The following is a 23,256-nucleotide window of genomic DNA, read 5'->3' on the forward strand; positions in this document are numbered from 1 at the left end:
GTGATCTTATAAGTGTGGAAGGCCATGTTTCTCTTTAACACAATGGGCACAGACTGAAGATGTGTGCAAGGGATATTTTGGAGACTAAATCAAACCCCTTTAAACTAGGGATGGAGCAATGGTGATACACAGTTAGATAGCAGGACTTAAAAAGAACTTAAACTTTACTATTTTCAAACAGGATTGGCTGGTTCCTGTGTAAGAAGATTCAGCACAATGCCATTTATGTTTTGCGACGTCAATAATGTATGCAACTATGCTTCTAGAAATGACAAATCATATTGGCTGTCAACAAATGATCCTATTCCTATGATGCCTGTAACTGACACTGCCATTCGACCATACATTTCAAGGTTAGTCCCAGATCTGTAAGTTCTATGTTACTGCAAGTTCCATACCAGAACCTCAAGTGCACTCACTTTTCTGTCAGCGATGCTTAAAAGACCTGTCTAGTCAGGGCAACTACCTTTTGACTTGAAAAGGCCAGCTACCCTAACAAAGTATCAAGAATTCTTTACAACTGTATCTTCTGTGTGAGTCAGTCATGATTTAAAAAGAAAAAAAAAAAAAAACACCAGTTTTGTACTCATAGCCCAACAGGTAACTGTCAGAAAAAAAAAAAAAATTCAGCTGATCGCACCATTATTGGTGCAAATTATAATCTGTTAAGTCAAGATTAAGGATCATGTGCATTTTGCATAAAGGTGATGTAAATGGTAAGTTAAGTCACACTGGACAAATGAATTTGGTTTGCAAAGTGGAAAAGTCAGAAGTGCTTATATTGATGCAGAGGTCCGTGTTTTGCTTTCACGCACAACATTGTTTGAGAAAGTGTATGGGTGACCAAAGAAGTGATATGTACCTGATGCTCCCCATGGAACTGGTGTTGGTTTTATCACAAGCTGTATTAGAATCCCCAGGATTCTTGTGGGTCAGAAGCCTCTAACCAGGTAATATCTATTAGGGTTGATGCCTTTCATCCTTCACTAACCACTCAGTCATTGATAGCAGATTAGCAATCACCACCTGATGATCTTGTTATCATCCTTCCAATTGTTAAGCCACACAAGGCTGATCACTATGTAATTCTGATCTCCAACCTTCCTTGTCTTCGTGATTACGTGTTTTTGCTTTACAGGGAGGGGGTTTGACACTTGTGATGGTCCCATTTCTTGAACACTTTCTGCTATCATGCAACCTCATGAATTTTATATTGCTATCTGCATTAACTATGTCCATTTGTTCACCACTCTTATACTATAAAAGTATTTCTACTCATCCTTATTTACAAGTTTCTCACTGAAATTTCATGTTATGTCCTTTGGTTCTTCTACCCTTACATCTTTAAAAGAACTGTCAACTGTCCCCTTCATTGCTCTCTTTTAAAAACTCAAAGGTTATGATCAGGTCATCTCTCAGTCTTCTCTGTTCCAAGGTGGATAAATATAAGCCTCCAACATTTTCCTGTGGCTAACTCTCTTGATTCTGGTTCCATCTTTGTCGCCCTCTTTTAAACTTTCTGTATGAGCTCTCTGTGCTTCTTTAGGTGCAGTGTTGTGCTGAAACATCTGCCAGACTTCTACACTTTATTGTAGTGAAAGTAGTTAATGAAATATACTTCTGAGAATTTTTCTTGGGTATATGAATATCTTTGAAGTTGTAGGGTTAATTGTTTTTTGTACAGCAATTTAAAGTGATGAAAACCAAAACTCCTTATTCGTTTAATTTTTTCTTTTTTGACTGTGTTCTTATGGAATTTCTAGTCATCTTGTACTCTACAATGATGGCAGAGCAAAATTCATTCATCTCCTGTAATCTATCTATCTATCTATATTTCTGATGCCCATTCCCCTCTTGGAACTCCCTTGAGGGGGTGGCCACAGTAAAAGAGTCTCTAGAACTGGTGACACTCAAGTGCTACTTCTTAGCTGGCAGTTACTGCTGAAATGGGTTTAGAGCCATATCCCAAAAGAAGCATTCATAGAATTTACACAGAATCTCTGCCATTTTCATGAGTGCTTGCAAGACAAAGTGCTTCATCCATTTCAGTATGCGATTTCAAATTTATTTTTGAGGTGCCACTGGAACAGTGTTTCATGGCCCCATATAGTATGTGTGTTATTTTCAAGTCAGGTAGTTCTCACTTATATGGCACATTAAGAATAATGTGAATCTAATACATGGTTACAATCAGATAGTGGAATATGATTCCAAATGATTATCCCATTGCATTTAGGATAGGAATCTAGAGTTATTTTGTTTTGATATCATTGTAAAAGGTGCTATGACTAAAGAACCAAGCATTATCTTTGGATATTTTATTGTTAATGGAAAACAATATTCAAAATGATAAATAAAAGAATAAGAGTGTTTGCTTTGAAGAATGTATGTGAGAAATACTTAGAAAAGCAAATGGGTTTGTATGTAGCATTTATGGATCTGGAGAAGGCATATGATAGAGTTGATAGAGATGCTCTGTGGAAGGTATTAAGAATATATGGTGTGGGAGGCAAGTTGTTAGAAGCAGTGAAAAGTTTTTATCGAGGATGTAAGGCATGTGTACGTGTAGGAAGAGAGGAAAGTGATTGGTTCTCAGTGAATGTAGGTTTGCGGCAGGGGTGTGTGATGTCTCCATGGTTGTTTAATTTGTTTATGGATGGGGTTGTTAGGGAGGTAAATGCAAGAGTCCTGGAAAGAGGGGCAAGTATGAAGTCTGTTGGGGATGAGAGAGCTTGGGAAGTGAGTCAGTTGTTGTTCGCTGATGATACAGCGCTGGTGGCTGATTCATGTGAGAAACTGCAGAAGCTGGTGACTGAGTTTGGTAAAGTGTGTGGAAGAAGAAAGTTAAGAGTAAATGTGAATAAGAGCAAGGTTATTAGGTACAGTAGGGTTGAGGGTCAAGTCAATTGGGAGGTGAGTTTGAATGGAGAAAAACTGGAGGAAGTGAAGTGTTTTAGATATCTGGGAGTGGATCTGTCAGCGGATGGAACCATGGAAGCGGAAGTGGATCATAGGGTGGGGGAGGGGGCGAAAATTCTGGGAGCCTTGAAGAATGTGTGGAAGTCGAGAACATTATCTCGGAAAGCAAAAATGGGTATGTTTGAAGGAATAGTGGTTCCAACAATGTTGTATGGTTGCGAGGCGTGGGCTATGGATAGAGTTGTGCGCAGGAGGATGGATGTGCTGGAAATGAGATGTTTGAGGACAATGTGTGGTGTGAGGTGGTTTGATCGAGTAAGTAACGTAAGGGTAAGAGAGATGTGTGGAAATAAAAAGAGCGTGGTTGAGAGAGCAGAAGAGGGTGTTTTGAAATGGTTTGGGCACATGGAGAGAATGAGTGAGGAAAGATTGACCAAGAGGATATATGTGTCGGAGGTGGAGGGAACGAGGAGAAGAGGGAGACCAAATTGGAGGTGGAAAGATGGAGTGAAAAAGATTTTGTGTGATCGGGGCCTGAACATGCAGGAGGGTGAAAGGAGGACAAGGAATAGAGTGAATTGGAGCGATGTGGTATACCGGGGTTGACGTGCTGTCAGTGGATTGAATCAAGGCATGTGAAGCGTCTGGGGTAAACCATGGAAAGCTGTGTAGGTATGTATATTTGTGTGTGTGGACGTATGTATATACATGTGTATGGGGGGGGTTGGGCCATTTCTTTCGTCTGTTTCCTTGCGCTACCTCGCAAACGCGGGAGACAGCGACAAAGTATAAAAAAAAAAAAAAAAGTTTTTCAAATCTCTTGCAGTCGTGAAATCTATTTGTTGTTTGAAGAGTTTGTAACCTAATTCTTGAATGTCATTAGAGAGAAATATCACTTAAAAAGCCATTACTGTACAAAGGGGAAACACAGTGGTGGGGCTATAATGGCATGCTCTCAAACCCAAGTGTTTTTCTGTATTGGCTGGACAGCCTACATTATTGTCAGGTTCTACCCCATTGACCTTGACTTGTGTTTTGATACATATTGAGCTGCATTAGCACAGTTCTGAAGGAGAAGAGTTATTTTATGTCATAGAAACTGCTTTTCTCACATAGCAGTGATGAGAGCTATTTGTAGACAAAGATCACCCCAAGTCATGTTGTAAGGGTTGGATCACAAATTGCCTTGTCCGTGCTTGACCCATACTTTATTCATTGTACACCATAAACAGTGGGGTTCCAGGTCTCCTACAGGGTGAAAACATAGGGTACAATCTTTGTATTCAATGATAAGTAAGCAACTGTATAGTGGAGCTGCTTTTCTTTGGGGTATCTTTGGTTGGGTTTCTGTACTTTTTCTTTCTTGTTTAGTAATTTTTTCTTGTTCTCCCAAAGTATGATTGTGGAATATTTTTTCATGCAAGAACCAAGTTAAAAGATTTTAGGCCCAGAGTAGCAAATAAAGAATACATCTTTATAGAACTGGGTTCACCATCGGAATTTTCTGTCCCTTCTACTGTTTGTCAGGTAACACCAGAGCGATATATCATAAGGTTCTTGTTAAGTATTTCTATCTCATTTCCAGAGTCATCTCTGAGGATATGAGAGATGATTATTTAGCCATTGTTGTTGCTGAAAAGTTCTTTTGCACCAGCTAGTATACTGATATGCTAATTATTCTTTTTGGTGTTGGCAGTTGCCCCCACCCCTCTCCCTTCCTCCCTAATTGGATTCTGCAGCAGTGCCAATGAAATGTTAGACATGAACACTACTAGTTTACAATGGTGCATGATATTTGGATCTTGTCCTGGACAGAAGCACAGAATGAGATCAGTTTCATATCTCGGATTCATCATTGGGAATATGGAGATAAACCAGTATTTGTATATGTACCATATCCCAGCTAGCTTGCTAGTGGTACACTAGAGTACATGGGGAAGGGGATTATCATATTGATGAAGATATTGCTTACAGGTTGGGTACTGTGTTCATGTGTGATGTGCTTCTGATTTTTCCACTTTGGGCCTACACTGGAGACTTGATTGTTGTTCAGCAAGCCAGAGTTAATCACTGAATAGTAGGGTTACGGAAGAAACATGATCATTTTTATATATTAAGAGACTTGACAATCTCTAGGAGTCCCCACACTTTGCTAAAAGTGTTTCATTTTTCTCCTGTAATGAGTACACTTCCCTTTGGAAAAGCCATACTGTTACTAATTATTTACAGTACACTTGCAAACGTGTTCTTGTTTGATAATTTGTTAGGTGTTCTGCCTTAACATTTAGCCTTGTATTATCATCCTCTTTAACATGGTACCTTGGCATTTCTCTGGGTAAGATATATTCTTTGGACAGGACCAGAGTGTATAGTTTTGCCTCTTGGGGGAGGGCACATTGACCTCAACAACCTCCAGTGAATGCATCCTGCATGAAAGGTGCACTTCTTTCAAATGTATCATTGCCCTTGAGGGTGTTCACTGTGCTGAAAGTAGGTTAAAGCGCATAAAGCTGATGAATTACTCTTTGAACGACAGTGTATATTTATCTGTGCATATCTCTGATGCTTATTTCCTCAGGGAACTCCCATTAAGGGGTGGCCACGGCAAAAGAGTCTCCACATATCCCTGTCCGTACATGCCTCCCACGCATGCACCATTCCATGCATTCTTCCACCATTTATCTCCCTCCAGTATTCTTCCATCCTATTTGCCCATGTCAAAGGTGGTCTTCCTCTCACCAACCCCTTTAATTGTACTATCTTAAGCTCTCCTGGTCTTGCATTCTTTCTACAGGCCTAATCCAACTCAAAGTATTACATTTCTTCCATTCTACCACTTCACAATTCATTCCCTTTGCATTCCCTGCCATACCACATCTCTCATACACCCCTTCATTTTTTCTTTATTCCATCTAGTTACCACATGCTGTTTTCAAACAGCTCATTTCCATAGCCTGGATTCTTGGCTTCTGTGACCCATTCCATGTCCATGTTTTGGCTGCTAAGGTCAGGTTGGGAGGACCATACTGGCTCTTACTCTTCTCTTCTTTCATAATTACGCCTCTAACCTTCATTATTCTGTTAAGCAACCCAATGACTCTTCTACCCTATACTGATCTCTCCCTTATCTCTCCTTCCATATCACCATACTTACCAAAGGCAGCTCCTAAATACTTAGATTCTCTCACCTCTTCCATACTTTCTACCTCTATATCCAAAGCACAATTTAGTACACCTTCTTTCACTCTGTATGGTTTTATGAAATAAACTTCCACTGTTTCATTTCACACACCATTACTTTACTTGCAGCTTCAATAACAGTTACATCCTTGTGCAACTCCTTTTCATTCTCAGGAAACAACACAGTGTCATTTGCAAACAGGCTTGCCTCTAGCCACCATATCTTGCCACCACACTCCACCTCTACACCCCTTTTCCCTAGTTTTCCTTTCATGTCTCTTATCACACCGTCCATGGTTATATTAGAAAGTCTTGAAGAAACCACACAGTCCTGCCTCACACCTATATGTATACCAGAACCTTCACTCAACTCTCCATCCACTCTTACACATGCATTTGCTACTATATAGAAGGCATTCACACCATCCAACAGTTGTTTCCCTACCCCATATACCCTAACTCATCCCATAAAGCATTCCACTATACTCTGTCTTACACTCTCTCCAGATCTTAGAAACTTCATACAACTTCTTACCTTTTGCTGAATAATTTTCCTCGGGTATCTGTACCACAAAAATCTGATCCGCACATCTCCTACCTTTCCTAATACCCCCCGTGCTCTTCAGTTATTCTGCATTGTCACTTTCACCTCTCTGTTAATCAGCATTCTTGCATACACTTTTCCTGGTATACTTAACCGATTTATCCCCCTATAATTGCTACATACATCTGTAGCACCTTTTCATTTAAATAAAAGAACAATGATAGTTTTCACCCAGTCCTCAGGCACAACCTTAGGTTTCCTTGCTAAATTACATATCAGAAGCATACACTCTTATCACACTTTCCTCTCCATACTTCAGCCATGATTCCATCCACTCTAGGTGCCTTTCCTACCTTTAGCCTTGTTATTGCCCTTCTTACCTCCCTTTTTGCTATAGGCCCTTGGACTAGCATCCTCCTCCTTCCATCCTCCAAACCCATACATGTAACAACAACTGTATCATCTTCTCCCAAATTCACTGATTCTTCAAAATGCTCTTTCCATCATCCTTTCACTTCCTCATTTTCATTCACCATTTACCAACTATCTCACCAATTTCATCACATCCCGCTTTTGCATTGATATCACCCAATATGACCCATGTTTCATTCTCGAAACCATTATTTACATTCAAATTATCTCCAGAAAAGCATGTACACATACCCAATCTTTCCTTTCACCTACACTATTCTTGATCCATGCCATCCATGCTCTGTAACACCCTCTCTTACTCTCAGTGATAGCAGAATTGCACATCCTTCTTTCCTTCTTCCCTGATAATTTTCACTCATTCCTGTCCATACCCTGGGATAGGGGAGAAATAATACTTCCCACACATTCCTCATGTGTCGTAGAAGGCGACTAAAGGAGACGGGAGCGGGGGGCTAGAAACCCTCCCCTCCTTGTATTTTAACTTTCTGAAAGGGGAAACAGAAGAAGCCACACGGGGAGTGCTCATCCTCCAGGAAGGCTCAGATTGGGGTGTCTAAATGTGCATGGATGTAAACAAGATGAGAAAAAAGGAGAGATAGGTGGTAGGTTTGAGGAAAGGAACCTGGATGTTTTGGCTCTGAGTGAAACGAAGCTCAAGGGTTCAAACTCTGACATTTAGATCATAACTTTCAAAGCCCATCAGTCTACATCCCTCTCCAGAGTCGCTACTGATAGATGATACATTGTTGCATGTACTGTACAATACTTTCTTTTCTGTTTTATAATCAGAATGAATTTTGTTCTTATATCATTTAAACAATGTACTTATCACTTTTCTCCATTCTTACTGCATTTATGGTTTTCAGTGCCATTTGTTTATGTTAAGCAAAAAGCATTTTGGAGCATTACTGTCTACTTATATATTTCTCAATGTTTTCATCCCAATGTCCTTTTGCTCTCCTTTAATTTACAAGAAGTGTCCTCTGTTTAAATCTAATTTTCTCGAGTATTTACCTCTACATTCGTGGCTTTACATTACATTTCTTAACAAGTAGATATAGTAGATAGATAAGAAGGTCTTCATGTATTTTTTTTTCTTTTTTTTTCTTTAGAGGTTTACCTTGTATCCAAGTTCACACATTTGTTTGTTTATTCATATCTGTAAGTTATGTTATTGTTGTTTCCTTGAGTGGTTTTAAATATTTACAGTAACGTTGGAGCTGTACTAAATTATTTTTCTTAACCCCAAGACAATTTTGATTGTCCCCAGTATGGGTTTATCAAAAATTCAAAAAATATTTTTATATCAGTAAATGGGAAATAGAACAATCAAGAGAAAAAACTAAGCATACTTACCATATGTGGTGTTGAGCAGACATTCAAAGTTTACCTGCAAGCTAGTGTTGTGTTGGGTGGCTGAACACAGCTGATTTGACAGATTCTGTCATCTCTGATATTTTCTGGCCACCAAGCTTAGTTACATAACCCACATTTACTTATGTTTCCATTTGATATTAATAATGATCTCTGTTATCAAGATCAGGAAGGACTGGGACCTATCCATTCAAGCAAGTCTTCCAATGCATTAAGTCTTTATATTTCGTCCTATATCATATATACAGGGAAAACATATCTTTTACATGGCAAACTATTGGAGGATAAAAATATATGGTAATCTATATGTGGCAATAAATAAAGGGTCAAATAGGAACATGTTAGAGGTTTAAGTCTTGTAGATAGAGAGTTGGTGAACAAGATGATAAATGCATGTATTGACTAAAAGAGAAGACATCAAACAGATATACCTGAAAGTACTGCAAAGGAAGTGGAATGGCTTTTCAATGTTTTACCCCTGTGATATACAAAATTTATCTGGCATTGGCACTGAAACCTTCAAAACCTTCATAGTATTTTAAACACTGCATGAAATGCTTTTATGTACTTGGTAATTAATGGATGTATGATAAAGAGCATATTTTATTTGTTTTGCAAGATGTACTGATTAGTATTCCCTTTTCAGATGTGTGGTGTGTGAAGCTCCATCAAATGTTATTGCTGTCCACAGCCAGTCCTTGAGTATTCCAGATTGTCCAAATGGATGGTCGGGCATGTGGATTGGCTACTCTTTTGTAATGGTATGTTCTGCATATGTATATATGAGGCCTCAATGTGGATAGGGGACTCTGGATTTTGGTGCACTATTTATGATATCTAGAGAATGGATGTTAATGAATGAGGCCATTTCTTCAACTGTTACTGGCACTATCTCACATACATAGGAAATGGCAAACATTTAAGAAAAATGAAGAATATATACTATTCCTGGGGATTGGGGAGAAAGAATACTTCCCACGTATTCCTTGAGAGTCATAGGTGACTAAAAGGGGAAGGAGTGGGGGTTGGAAATCCTTCCCTCCAGTTTTGACTTTTCCAAAAGAAGGAACAGAGAATGGAGCCAAGTGAAGATTTTCCTCTTAGGCTCAGTCCTTTGTTCTTAACACTTCCTCACTAACACAGGAAATAGCAAATATGTTGTGGGAGAGAGTGATAGAGTGTAAGAAAGTAAATTCAGATTGATTTGAAACTGGAAGTGGATGGAGAGAGATGGGTGATTACTGGTACCTGTGCACCTGGTCATGAGAAGAAAGATCATGAGAGGCAAGTGTGTTGGGAGCAGCTGAGTGAGTGTGTCAGCAGCTTTGATGCACAAGATTGGGTTGTAGTGATGGGTTATTTAAATGCAATGATGGGTAATGTGGCAGTTGAGGGTATGATTGGTGTTCATGGGGTGTTGTGTCTTATAAATGGAAATGGTGAATAGTTTGTGGATTTGTGTGCTGAAATAGGACTGATGATTGGGAATACCTGGTTTAAAAAGAGAGATATACATAAGTATACATATGTAATATATCTGGAACAGGGGAGAAAGAATACTTCCCATGTACTCCCTGTGTGTTATAAAAGGCGATTAAAAGAGGAGGGAGTGGGGGCTGAAAATCCTCCCCTACAGTTTTGACTTTTCCCTAAGAAGGAACAGAGAAGGGGCCAAGTGAGGATTTTCCTTTAACAATGTTATCTGGTTGCGAGGCGTGGGCTATAGATAGAGTTATGCAGAGGTGGGTGGATGTGCTGGAAATGAGGTGTTTGAGGACAACATGTGGTGTGAGGTGGTTTGATCGCGTAAGTAATGAAAGGGTAAGAGAAATGTGTGGTAATAAAAAGAGTGTGGTTGAGAGAGCAGAAGAGGGTGTTTTGAAATGGTTTTGTCACATGGATAGAATGAGTGAGGAAAGATTGACAAAGAGGATGTATGTGTCAGAGGTGGAGGGAACGAGAAGTGGGAGACCAAATTGGAGGTGGAAAGATGGAGTGAGAAAGATTTTGAGTGATTGGGGCCTGAACATGCAGGAGGGTGTAAGGCGTGCAAGGAATAATGTGAATTGGAACGATGTGGTATACCGGGGTCAACGTGCTGTCAGTGGATTGAACCTGGGCATGTGAAGTGTCTGGGCTAAACCATGGAAAGTTGTGTGGGGCCTGGATGTGAAAAGGGAGCTGTGGTTTCTGTTCATTATACATGACAGCTAGAGACTGAGTGTGAACAAATGTGGCCTTTGTTTTCTTTTCGTAGCACTACCTCGCACAGGTGCGGGGGGAGAGGGGTTGTCATTTCATGTGTGGCGGGGTGGCGACGGGAATGAATAAAGGCAGCAAGTATGAATTATGCATATGTGTATATATGTATATGTCTGTGTTTTTGTATATATATGTATATGTTGAAATGTATAGGTATGTATAGTGCATGTGTGGATGTGTTGATGGTGTTGCTTTCATCTTCTCTAACTGGTAAATTATTTACTTTGTAAACAATCTTGTTGAAGGACAAGTAATTTTGACCTGCTGCTTTCTCATGTACTTTGTCTTTTCCATTCCTTTCCGGCAAGTAATGTCCATACAGCTCTCTTCTTTTGTACCTGCAACTTTGTCATCCCACCACTTACTACCCTTTATCACATGCTCACCTTCCACATGCCATACACTTCTCTTACACATGTCAGTACTGCTTCCATAAATACCTCCCATTCCTCACCCATTACCTTAGCTTCATTTACTCTCATCTTTTGCCATTCTGCATTGTCTTTCCTAAAATATCTTCACACAAGCTTCTTTTCCAAGTTTGCTTACTTTTCCCACTCTCATTATTTCTTCATTTCTGAAAGTCTCCAGAAATCTTCACCCCTCACCTCCACAAAGTGATGATAATGAATCCTCACAGCTGCCCATCTCAGCACATACACATCCAAGAGTCTTTCGCAATCCTATCAGGTAGTACATAATTCATTAATGCCTGTTTACCATTTTTCTACTCTCCCTTATTTACTTAAATATGACTCTCTTTTTTAATCAATGTTACCACACTATGCCAGCATGAGATTACAATATAAGTAAAAATACATCATTGACAAAGCTGTATTACTGGAACCACAGTCCAATCAAAGAACTCACTCCAAGGAAGTCCACATTTCCCTCCTACTGGAAGTAACTCAGCCTTAGGCTGCAGGAGCCACTGGAAAGATGTTCTTGGCAATGCTAGGATTCTTTCTCAGTAAATATGTTAGTGTCACCAAACTCTTCCTGCTCAAGGTTATACTGTGAGTGAAAAGTCATCTTTGGTGAGGCTGTATCACTGTGAGTACAGTCTCATCAAAGAATTTCTCAATCCAAAAGAGCTCATATTTCCCTGCTTCTGGAATTGGTATAGTCTTGGGCTACAGGAACCTCTGAAACGAGAGCTTGATAATACCACAACTCTTTCTTAAAAAGTGGTCATGGGGAAATACGAATGTATAGATCATTTAATATATAAACCCTTGAGGATGGGATTAAAGAATACTTTCCATGTATTCCCTGTATGTTGTAGAAGGTGTGTTATGAGAATAAGAGCAAGGGACTGGAAAACCTCCCCTCCTTGTATTGAAATATCTATAGGTTAGAGTAAAAGAAAGAGCCAAGAAAAGTTAAAAGTAGAGAAAGGTACTGTGTTTAGGGAGAGAAACTTAGGTGATATAGCTCTAAATATAACTGCTAAAGGGAATGGAGGAAGAATGGTTGAGAATGTCTTGGGGTTAGCTTGAGGGTCAGTCCAAAACATTTATCCTGTAGTTATCTCTGTGTTAGAAGACTAGGTCTAACGTGGGATGGCATATATGTCTTAATTTACTGGCTTAATATCCTGAAATTAGTTTTTTAATATCAATGGTCTTTTTTATTTTTTATAATCATAGGAAGAAAGTGTGAATGACAATTTCTGATGATCAAACTTCCAGGATATTATTACTCTGACTCCTTGTCAAGGTTCATCTAAAATTTATGAATACCAGTTATCCATAAATCTAGTTTTCTCACTTTTGGCCCCTTTTGCAATCTTTCATAAGTTGGCCACTAGAGGCAATGCTCTTCAGGCATATGTAGTTACTTATATTTACAGTGTTGGACTCCCTTGATTGTGTTTATCAGTGGCTACACTCATTGATGTTGGATATCATAAAATGCAGGTTAGAAAGGTGAACCTAGGTCTAGCCTATGCCATAAGTTTGACACAGGTAAGACAACTTTAGTGGAGGCTCTTGTTCACCAACTCCTCCACTGTAAGACCTTAAGAAGAACTTTTTATTCAGCGCTGGTGGCTGATTCATATGAGAAACTGCAGAAGCTGGTGACTGAGTTTGGTAAAGTGTGTGAAAGAAGAAAGTTAAGAGTAAATGTGAATAAGAGCAAGATTATTAGGTACAGTAGGGTTGAGGGTCAAGTCAATTGGGAGGTAAGTTTGAATGGAGATAAACTGGAGGAAGTAAAGTGTTTTAGATATCTGGGAGTGGATCTGGCAGCGGATGGAACCATGGAAGCGGAAGTGAATCATAGGGTGGGGGAGGGGGCGAAAATCCTGGGAGCCTTGAAGAATGTGTGGAAGTCGAGAACATTATCTCGGAAAGCAAAAATGGGTATGTTTGAAGGAATAGTGGTTCCAACAATGTTGTATGGTTGCGAGGCATGGGCTATGGATAGACTTGTGTGCAGGAGGGTGGATGTGCTGGAAATGAGATGTTTGAGGACAATGTGTGGTGTGAGGTGGTTTGATCGAGTAAGTAATGTAAGGGTAAGAGAGATGTGTGGAAATAAAAAGAGCGTGGTTGAGAGAGCAGAAGAGGGTGTTTTGAAATGGTTTGGGCACATGGAGAGAATGAGTGAGGAAAGATTGACCAAGAGGATATATGTGTCGGAGGTGGAGGGAACGAGAAGTGGGAGACCAAATTGGAGGTGGAAAGATGGAGTGAAAAAGATTTTGTGTGATCGGGGCCTGAACATGCAGGAGGGTGAAAGGAGGGCAAGGAATAGAGTGAATTGGATCGATGTGGTATACCGGGGTTAACGTGCTGTCAGTGGATTGAATCGGGGCATGTGAAGCGTCTGGGGTAAACCATGGAAAGTTGTGTGGGGCCTGAATGTGGAAAGGGAGCTGTGGTTTCAGCCATTATTGCATGACAGCTAGAGACTGAGTGTGAACGAATGGGGCCTTTGTTGTCTTTTCCTAGTGCTATCTCGCACACATGACGGGGGAGGGGGATGGTATTCCATGTGTGGCGAGGTGGCGATGGGAATGAATAAAGGCAGACAGTGTGAATTGTATGCATGGGTATATATATATGTGTCTGTGTGTGTATATATATGTGTACATTGAGATGTATAGGTATGTATATTTGCGTGTGTGGACGTGTATGTATATACATTGTGTATGGGGGTGGGTTGGGCCATTTCTTTCGTCTGTTTCCTTGCGCTACCTCGCAAACGCGGGAGACAGCGACAAAGCAAAATGAAAAAAAAAAATATATATATATATATATATATATATATATATATATATATATATATATATATATATATATATATATATATAAGTTTGTATAGAATGGAAAAAGGTGAGAACAATGGAAGTAAGGGGAGTGGGGGAGGAATGGGATGTATTTAGGGAATCAGTGATGGATTGCGCAAAAGATGCTTGTGGCATGAGAAGAGTGGGAGGTGGGCTGTTTAGAAAGGGTAGTGAGTGGTGGGATGAAGAAGTAAGAGTATTAGTGAAAGAGAAGAGAGAGGCATTTGGACGATTTTTGCAGGGAAAAAATGCAATTGAGTGGGAGAAGTATAAAAGAAAGAGACAGGAGGTCAAGAGAAAGGTGCAAGAGGTGAAAAAAAGGGCAAATGAGAGTTGGGGTGAGAGACTATCAGTAAATTTTAGGGAGAATAAAAAGATGTTCTGGAAGGAGGTAAATAGGGTGCGTAAGACAAGGGAGCAAATGGGAACTTCAGTGAAGGGCGCAAATGGGGAGGTGATAACAAGTAGTGGTGATGTGAGAAGGAGATGGAATGAGTATTTTGAAGGTTTGTTGAATGTGTCTGATGACAGAGTGGCAGATATAGGGTGTTTGGGTCGAGGTGGTGTGCAAAGTGAGAGGGTTAGGGAAAATGATTTGGTAAACAGAGAAGAGGTAGTAAAAGCTTTGCGGAAGATGAAAGCCGGCAAGGCAGCAGGTTTGGATGGTATTGCAGTGGAATTTATTAAAAAAGGGGGTGACTGTATTGTTGACTGGTTGGTAAGGTTATTTAATGTATGTATGACTCATGGTGAGGTGCCTGAGGATTGGCGGAATGCGTGCATAGTGCCATTGTACAAAGGCAAAGGGGATAAGAGTGAGTGCTCAAATTACAGAGGTATAAGTTTGTTGAGTATTCCTGGTAAATTATATGGGAGAGTATTGATTGAGAGGGTGAAGGCATGTACAGAGCATCAGATTGGGGAAGAGCAGTGTGGTTTCAGAAGTGGTAGAGGATGTGTGGATCAGGTGTTTGCTTTGAAGAATGTATGTGAGAAATACTTAGAAAAGCAAATGGATTTGTATGTAGCATTTATGGATCTGGAGAAGGCATATGATAGAGTGATAGAGATGCTCTGTGGAAGGTATTAAGAATATATGGTGTGGGAGGCAAGTTGTTAGAAGCAGTGAAAAGTTTTTATCGAGGATGCAAGGCATGTGTACGTGTAGGAAGAGAGGAAAGTGATTGGTTCTCAGTGAATGTAGGTTTGCGGCAGGGGTGTGTGATGTCTCCATGGTTGTTTAATTTGTTTATGGATGGGGTTGTTAGGGAGGTAAATGCAAGAGTCTTGGAAAGAGGGGCAAGTATGAAGTCTGTTGGGGATGAGAGAGCTTGGGAAGTGAGTCAGTTGTTGTTTGCTGATGATACAGCGCTGGTGGCGGATTCATGTGAGAAACTGCAGAAGCTGGTGACGGAGTTTGGTAAAGTGTGTGGAAGAAGAAAGTTAAGAGTAAATGTGAATAAGAGCAAGGTTATTAGGTACAGTAGGGTTGAGGGTCAAGTCAATTGGGAGGTGAGTTTGAATGGAGAAAAACTGGAGGAAGTGAAGTGTTTTAGATATCTGGGAGTGGATCTGTCAGCGGATGGAACCATGGAAGCGGAAGTGGATCATAGGGTGGGGGAGGGGGCGAAAATTTTGGGAGCCTTGAAAAATGTGTGGAAGTCGAGAACACTATCCCGGAAAGCAAAAATGGGTATGTTTGAAGGAATAGTAGTTCCAACAATGTTGTATGGTTGCGAGGCGTGGGATATGGATAGAGTTGTGCGCAGGAGGATGGATGTGCTGGAAATGAGATGTTTGAGGACAATGTGTGGTGTGAGGTGGTTTGATCGAGTAAGTAACGTAAGGGTAAGAGAGATGTGTGGAAATAAAAAGAGCGTGGTTGAGAGAGCAGAAGAGGGTGTTTTGAAATGGTTTGGGCACATGGAGAGAATGAGTGAGGAAAGATTGACCAAGAGGATATATGTGTCGGAGGTGGAGGGAACGAGGAGAAGAGGGAGACCAAATTGGAGGTGGAAAGATGGAGTGAAAAGGATTTTGTGTGATCGGGGCCTGAACATGCAGGAGGGTGAAAGGAGGGCAAGGAATAGAGTGAATTGGAGCGATGTGGTATACAGGGGTTGACGTGCTGTCAGTGGATTGAATCAAGGCATGTGAAGCGTCCGGGGTAAACCATGGAAAGCTGTGTAGGTATGTATATTGCGTGTGTGGACGTGTGTATGTACATGTGTATGGGGGGGGTTGGGCCATTTCTTTCGTCTGTTTCCTTGCGCTACCTCGCAAACGCGGGAGACAGCGACAAAGTATAAAAAAAAAAAAAAAAAAAAAAAGTTTGAGTATTCCTGGTAAATTATATGGGAGGGTATTGATTGAGAGGGTGAAGGCATGTACAGAGCATCAGATTGGGGAAGAGCAGTGCGGTTTCAGAAGTGGTAGAGGATGTGTGGATCAGGTGTTTGCTTTGAAGAATGTATGTGAGAAATACTTAGAAAAGCAAATGGATTTGTATGTAGCATTTATGGATCTGGAGAAGGCATATGATAGAGTTGATAGAGATGCTCTGTGGAAGGTATTAAGAATATATGGTGTGGGAGGCAAGTTGTTAGAAGCAGTGAAAAGTTTTTATCGAGGATGTAAGGCATGTGTACGTGTAGGAAGAGAGGAAAGTGATTGGTTCTCAGTGAATGTAGGTTTGCGGCAGGGGTGTGTGATGTCTCCATGGTTGTTTAATTTGTTTATGGATGGGGTTGTTAGGGAGGTAAATGCAAGAGTCCTGGAAAGAGGGGCAAGTATGAAGTCTGTTGGGGATGAGAGAGCTTGGGAAGTGAGTCAGTTGTTGTTCGCTGATGATACAGCGCTGGTGGCTGATTCATGTGAGAAACTGCAGAAGCTGGTGACTGAGTTTGGTAAAGTGTGTGGAAGAAGAAAGTTAAGAGTAAATGTGAATAAGAGCAAGGTTATTAGGTACAGTAGGGTTGAGGGTCAAGTCAATTGGGAGGTGAGTTTGAATGGAGAAAAACTGGAGGAAGTGAAGTGTTTTAGATATCTGGGAGTGGATCTGTCAGCGGATGGAACCATGGAAGCGGAAGTGGATCATAGGGTGGGGGAGGGGGCGAAAATTTTGGGAGCCTTGAAAAATGTGTGGAAGTCGAGAACATTATCTTGGAAAGCAAAAATGGGTATGTTTGAAGGAATAGTGGTTCCAACAATGTTGTATGGTTGCGAGGCGTGGGCTATGGATAGAGTTGTGCGCAGGAGGATGGACGTGCTGGAAATGAGATGTTTGAGGAAAATGTGTGGTGTGAGGTGGTTTGATCGAGTAAGTAACGTAAGGGTAAGAGAGATGTGTGGAAATAAAAAGAGCGTGGTTGAGAGAGCAGAAGAGGGTGTTTTGAAATGGTTTGGGCACATGGAGAGAATGAGTGAGGAAAGATTGACCAAGAGGATATATGTGTCGGAGGTGGAGGGAACGAGGAGAAGAGGGAGACCAAATTGGAAGTGGAAAGATGGAGTGAAAAAGATTTTGTGTGATCGGGGCCTGAACATGCAGGAGGGTGAAAGGAGGGCAAGGAATAGAGTGAATTGGAGCGATGTGGTATACCGGGGTTGACGTGCTGTCAGTGGATTGAATCAAGGCATGTAAAGCGTCTGGGTTAAACCATGGAAAGCTGTGTAGGTATGTATATTTGCGTGTGTGGACATATGTATATACATGTGTATGGGGGGGGTTGGGCCATTTCTTTTGTCTGTTTCCTTGCGCTACCTCACAAACGCGGGAGACAGCGACAAAGTAAAAAAAAGAAAAAAAAATATATATATATATAAGAATACTTCCCACGTATTCCCTGCGTGTCGTAGAAGGCGACTAAAAGGGGAGGGAGCGGGGGGCTGGAAATCCTCCCCTCTCGTTTTTTTTTTTTTAATTTTCCAAAAGAAGGAACAGAGGGGGCCAGGTGAGGATATTCCAAAAAAGGCCCAGTCCTCTGTTCTTAACGCTACCTCGCTAACGCGGGAAATGGCGAATAGTTTGAAAAAAAAAATATATATATATATATATATATATATATATATATATATATATATATATATATATATATATATATATATATATATACATATATATACATACATACATACATATATCAACTCTGTCATATGCCTTCTCCAGATCCATAAATGCTACATACAAATCCATTTGCTTTTCTAAGTATTTCTCACATACATTCTTCAAAGCAAACACCTGATCCACACATCCTCTCCCACTTCTGAAACCACACTGCTCTTCCCCAATCTGATGCTCTGTACATGCCTTCACCCTCTCAATCAATACCCTCCCATATAATTTACCAGGAATACTCAACAAACTTATACCTCTGTAATTTGAGCACTCATTCTTATCCCCTTTGCCTTTGTACAATGGCACTATGCACGCATTCCGCCAATCCTCAGGCACCTCACCATGAGTCATACATACATTAAATAACCTTACCAACCAGTCAATAATACAGTCACCCCCTTTTTTAATAAATTCCACTGCAATACCATCCAAACCTGCTGCCTTGCAGGCTTTCATCTTCCGCAAAGCTTTTACTACCTCTTCTCTGTTGATAGAGATGCTCTGTGGAAGGTATTAAGAATATATGGTGTGGGAGGCAAGTTGTTAGAAGCAGTGAAAAGTTTTTATCGTGGATGTAAGGCATGTGTACGTGTAGGAAGAGAGGAAAGTGATTGGTTCTCAGTGAATGTAGGTTTGCGGCAGGGGTGTGTGATGTCTCCATGGTTGTTTAATTTGTTTATGGATGGGGTTGTTAGGGAGGTGAATGCAAGAGTTTTAGAAAGAGGGGAAAGTATGAAATCTGTTGTGGATGAGAGAGCTTGGGAAGTGAGTCAGTTGTTGTTCGCTGATGACACAGCGCTGGTGGCTGATTCATGTGAGAAACTGCAGAAGCTGGTGACTGAGTTTGGTAAAGTGTGTGAAAGAAGAAAGTTAAGAGTAAATGTGAATAAGAGCAAGGTAATTAGGTACAGTAGGGTTGAGGGTCAAGTCAATTGGGAGGTAAGTTTGAATGGAGAAAAACTGGAGGAAGTAAAGTGTTTTAGATATCTGGGAGTGGATCTGGCAGCGGATGGAACCATGGAAGCGGAAGTGGATCATAGGGTGGGGGAGGGGGCGAAAATCCTGGGAGCCGTGAAGAATGTGTGGAAGTCGAGAACATTATCTCGGAAAGCAAAAATGGGTATGTTTGAAGGAATAGTGGTTCCAACAATGTTGTATGGTTGCGAGGCATGGGCTATGGATAGAGTTGTGCGCAGGAGGATGGATGTGCTGGAAATGAGATGTTTGAGGACAATGTGTGGTGTGAGGTGGTTTGATCGAGTAAGTAACGTAAGGGTAAGAGAGATGTGTGGAAATAAAAAGAGCGTGGTTGAGAGAGCAGAAGAGGGTGTTTTGAAACGGTTTGGGCACATGGAGAGAATGAGTGAGGAAAGATTGACCAAGAGGATATATGTGTCGGAGGTGGAGGGAACGAGGAGAAGAGGGAGACCAAATTGGAGGTGGAAAGATGGAGTGAAAAAGATTTTGTGTGATCGGGGCCTGAACATGCAGGAGGGTGAAAGGAGGGCAAGGAATAGAGTGAATTGGAGCGATGTGGTATACCGGGGTTGACGTGCTGTCAGTGGATTGAATCAAGGCATGTGAAGCGTCTGGGGTAAACCATGGAAAGCTGTGTAGGTATGTATATTTGCGTGTGTGGACGTGTGTATGTACATGTGTATGGGGGGGGGTTGGGCCATTTCTTTCGTCTGTTTCCTTGCGCTACCTCGCAAACGCGGGAGACAGCGACAAAGTATACCACATCCTTCCAATTCACTCTATTCCTTGCACGCCTTTCACCATCCTGCATGTTCAGGCCCTGATCACTCAAAATCTTTTTCACTCCATCTTTCCACCTCCAATTTGGTCTCCCACTTCTCCTCGTTCCCTCCACCTCTGACACATATATCCTCTTGGTCAATCTTTCCTCACTCATTCTCTCCATGTGACCAAACCATTTCAAATCACCCTCTTCTGCTCTCTCAACCACACTCTTTTTATTACCACACATCTCTCTTACCCTATTATTACTTACTCGATCAAACCACCTCACACCACATATTGTCCTCAAACATCTCATTTCCAGCACATCCACCCTCCTGCGCACAACACTCTCCATAGCCCATGCCTCGCAACCATACAACATTGTTGGAATCGCTATTCCTTCAAACATACCCATTTTTGCTTTCCGAGATAATGTTCTCGACTTCCACACATTCTTCAAGGCTCCCTTGAAGTATTGCATTTGTAAAATTTTTCTTCTATGACAGTATCACAGATATCCAGGTACCTGATTTCCTTATTTGTCCAGTATCCCAGCGTGTCAAAGGTTCCAACATGATTGTTTAATCAGGCTTTTACTATTGCTAGAAGGATGAGATTGAAAGGAATAGTTGACCTTGTTGAGTAAAGAAGTTGTGTGCAGAAATTGAAAAGAATATGAAATTATAGAAAGTAGTTGATGAAACAAATGGCAAACTGAAATAATATCACAAGGAATGGATCAAAGAATGTAATAGACAGCAAGATTTTCTGCTATCAGTCTATTGCTCTGATGCTTGCTCCAATTGTAACTCCTGCAGAGGGGTGGCCGTGGCAACAGAGTCTCCATAACTAAAGAACTCTAGTGCCACTTCTTATCCTTTAGTGCCTCGCCCTTAATATGCCACTGGCAGAGGGCAAGTCTAGCACAGTGTTTGCAGAGGCGCCCATCTGATGTTCCTAATGGCTACTACTATCTAATGCTCCTACCTACTAATTCTACCTAATGCTCCTGCCTAAATGTTCCTACCTACTACATCTATCTAATGTTCCTTCCATTTTGCCAAAAGGCAGGGCTAGCAGATAGTTCTTACCGCAGGAAAATTTAGTTACAAAGAATGAGCTGCATGAGTTAAGTGTCGTCAAGTGTTATAATGATAAAGAGAGAATGTATATTTATGGGCAGAATGCCAGTAGTTCACATGTTAGTGAGGCAGAAAGAAAACCTAATAACCCTGCACTTATTCACATTCACTCCCAACCCTCTACACCCACACATACCCCCAAAGTGTCACCAACCCCAGCAGTTTCATACTCAAATCATTAATGGGATGATTAGAGCCTCAGTTGTCTGTGCTATCTCAGCTAACACAGGAAAAAATTTCTCATTCTGGTCCTGACTGTTTGCATTTACTTGATGTACAGTATAACTATTATGTGAATCTCTTCCTTTCTTTATTTTCAGTGTTTGCACATTACATGCTATATCATTATTATTCACTAAAAATGTGAGAGAATCAATATTAATATGAGATGAGGGAGGATCTCCAACAAACTGGTAATTGCATTTTAGCTTTTGTAGTTTCATAATTTTACATTTATCACCATTTGAGTAATAAGGAGCACACTGTATGAATTTTTCTCATATAAATATCATGACCAAGTGATAGAAATCAGTTTGAGAGCTGGTGGAATTAGAGTTAGGAACATATCCCACTCTTACATATCATAGTTCAGAATAACTTAATTACAATATTCTGAGCTCTGTTCTTGCAAAACAGTGATTATGAGAAAATGTGTTAGTGATATTGCTCCTAGTTATGATCAGTGTATGAATGTTCTATAATTATTTAGAATATTTTCAATGAACTTAATCTTCAAATCTCAGAAAACTTATCACATTTTCTCCACAGCATACTGCTGCTGGTGCAGAGGGAGGTGGCCAGTCCCTAAGTAGTCCAGGGTCATGTTTAGAGGACTTCAGAGCCACACCATTCATTGAGTGTAATGGGGCAAGAGGAACATGCCACTACTTTGCCAACAAATTTAGTTTCTGGCTTGCTACCATTGAGGAGAGAGACCAGTTTTCACGGCCAGTGTCAGAAACTCTTAAAGCAGGCAGTCTGCTGACTCGGGTTTCGAGATGCCAAGTCTGCATTAGAAATTAATTTAGGGGAATGAAAGAAACACTAAGAGTGTATGTTATGTTTCAGTTATGACAGCTGAATTAAGAAACCTTCGTAAACTAAAAATTATAGACTGCCTTTGTAAAAAGAACTAAAAAATGCCAATATTCTAATAAGCTTTCTTTGCTTATTGATAATTTAATATTGATAATGCCAATGTAAATAGATTTTGTCAATGTCTAGTCTGTGGCTTTTTACCATATGCATTTATGAAGCTCATCTTTACCATGTATTCACCGACCAGCATGTCATTTAAGAAAGCAGTTTTGAAATGAGAAAACATTACCTTTTCTGAAGATCACTCATGATGCCTTTTAATTCTCTAGACCCATTATTTTACTAATGTTCAAAATCACAGACCACATCTTTTCTCTGCTCAAATGATGATGTTAATTAGATGTGTTCTAAATGTCCATAAGGTGCTTCAACTCTGTGAGATTTCCATCTTGAGATTTTGCAAAAGCTCTGTAAATTAGTTTTCCTATTTAAAATACATGTATGTTAGACTCACTTTTAAATGCCCTTTGCAGAACCCCAAGATTTTTGTTAATTTCACATATGTACACGGTACTTTTAAAAAGAATATTCTAGGTTGTTATAAATTTTGTGTGGTGCTACATGTTCATAGCTATAGTATAGACATATTGTGAAAGTTAATTACTTATTTTCTAATATAGCACTTACCAAGTTGACACTGCCATAAAGAACCTCTTAGGAGGTTTTTAACGTATTTTTAGGTCATGCTCCAATTCCCTCCTCAATGAACAATATTTTTCATAATTTATTTCTTCTGTGAATATGGTATTTTCTCTCTGAAAATCCCATAGTTTTATCAGAAAAAGTATTAGGAGAAAATAGGTTTTGTAAAGATAAGTTTTTGTTATTTCCATACTTCTATATCACTGCCATTTCTTAAAAACTTCATAAATAAAATCTTACTTCGACTAGTGCTTCAACTTTGTATTTTTTAAAGGCCCAACATATTTTATTCAGTTTTATACAAGACTGGACTGTATATTGTATTTTGAATTGTGTAGAACACAAGTACTGTCTTCTTCCTGTAAGTTATATGTAAAATGAAAATGAAATCCCATGATCTAAATGATTAACAGCTCAATTGTTGATACAGAGCATGGCTTTCAGTATGTTGTGAGTTAATGATAAAATATATATTTTGTAGATTCCTGTAATTAATTAAATATTGCTA

General features: G+C 40.2%; 1 protein-coding gene across 1 annotated transcript in view; it reads left to right on the forward strand.

The window, feature by feature from the left end:
* Positions 1-23,005, forward strand: part of Col4a1 (Collagen type IV alpha 1) — a 417,480-nt gene extending 394,475 nt beyond the window's left edge. The window contains exons 25-27 of the mRNA XM_071667042.1: positions 182-353; positions 9,096-9,210; positions 21,777-23,005. Coding sequence (XP_071523143.1) covers positions 182-353; positions 9,096-9,210; positions 21,777-22,031 — 542 coding nt within the window. The 3' untranslated portion in view covers positions 22,032-23,005. The remainder of the gene's footprint in view (positions 1-181; positions 354-9,095; positions 9,211-21,776) is intronic.
* Positions 23,006-23,256: the final 251 nt, after the last annotated feature.

Source organism: Panulirus ornatus, chromosome 11 (genome assembly GCF_036320965.1).
Source record: "Panulirus ornatus isolate Po-2019 chromosome 11, ASM3632096v1, whole genome shotgun sequence".
NCBI lineage: Eukaryota > Metazoa > Arthropoda > Malacostraca > Decapoda > Palinuridae > Panulirus > Panulirus ornatus.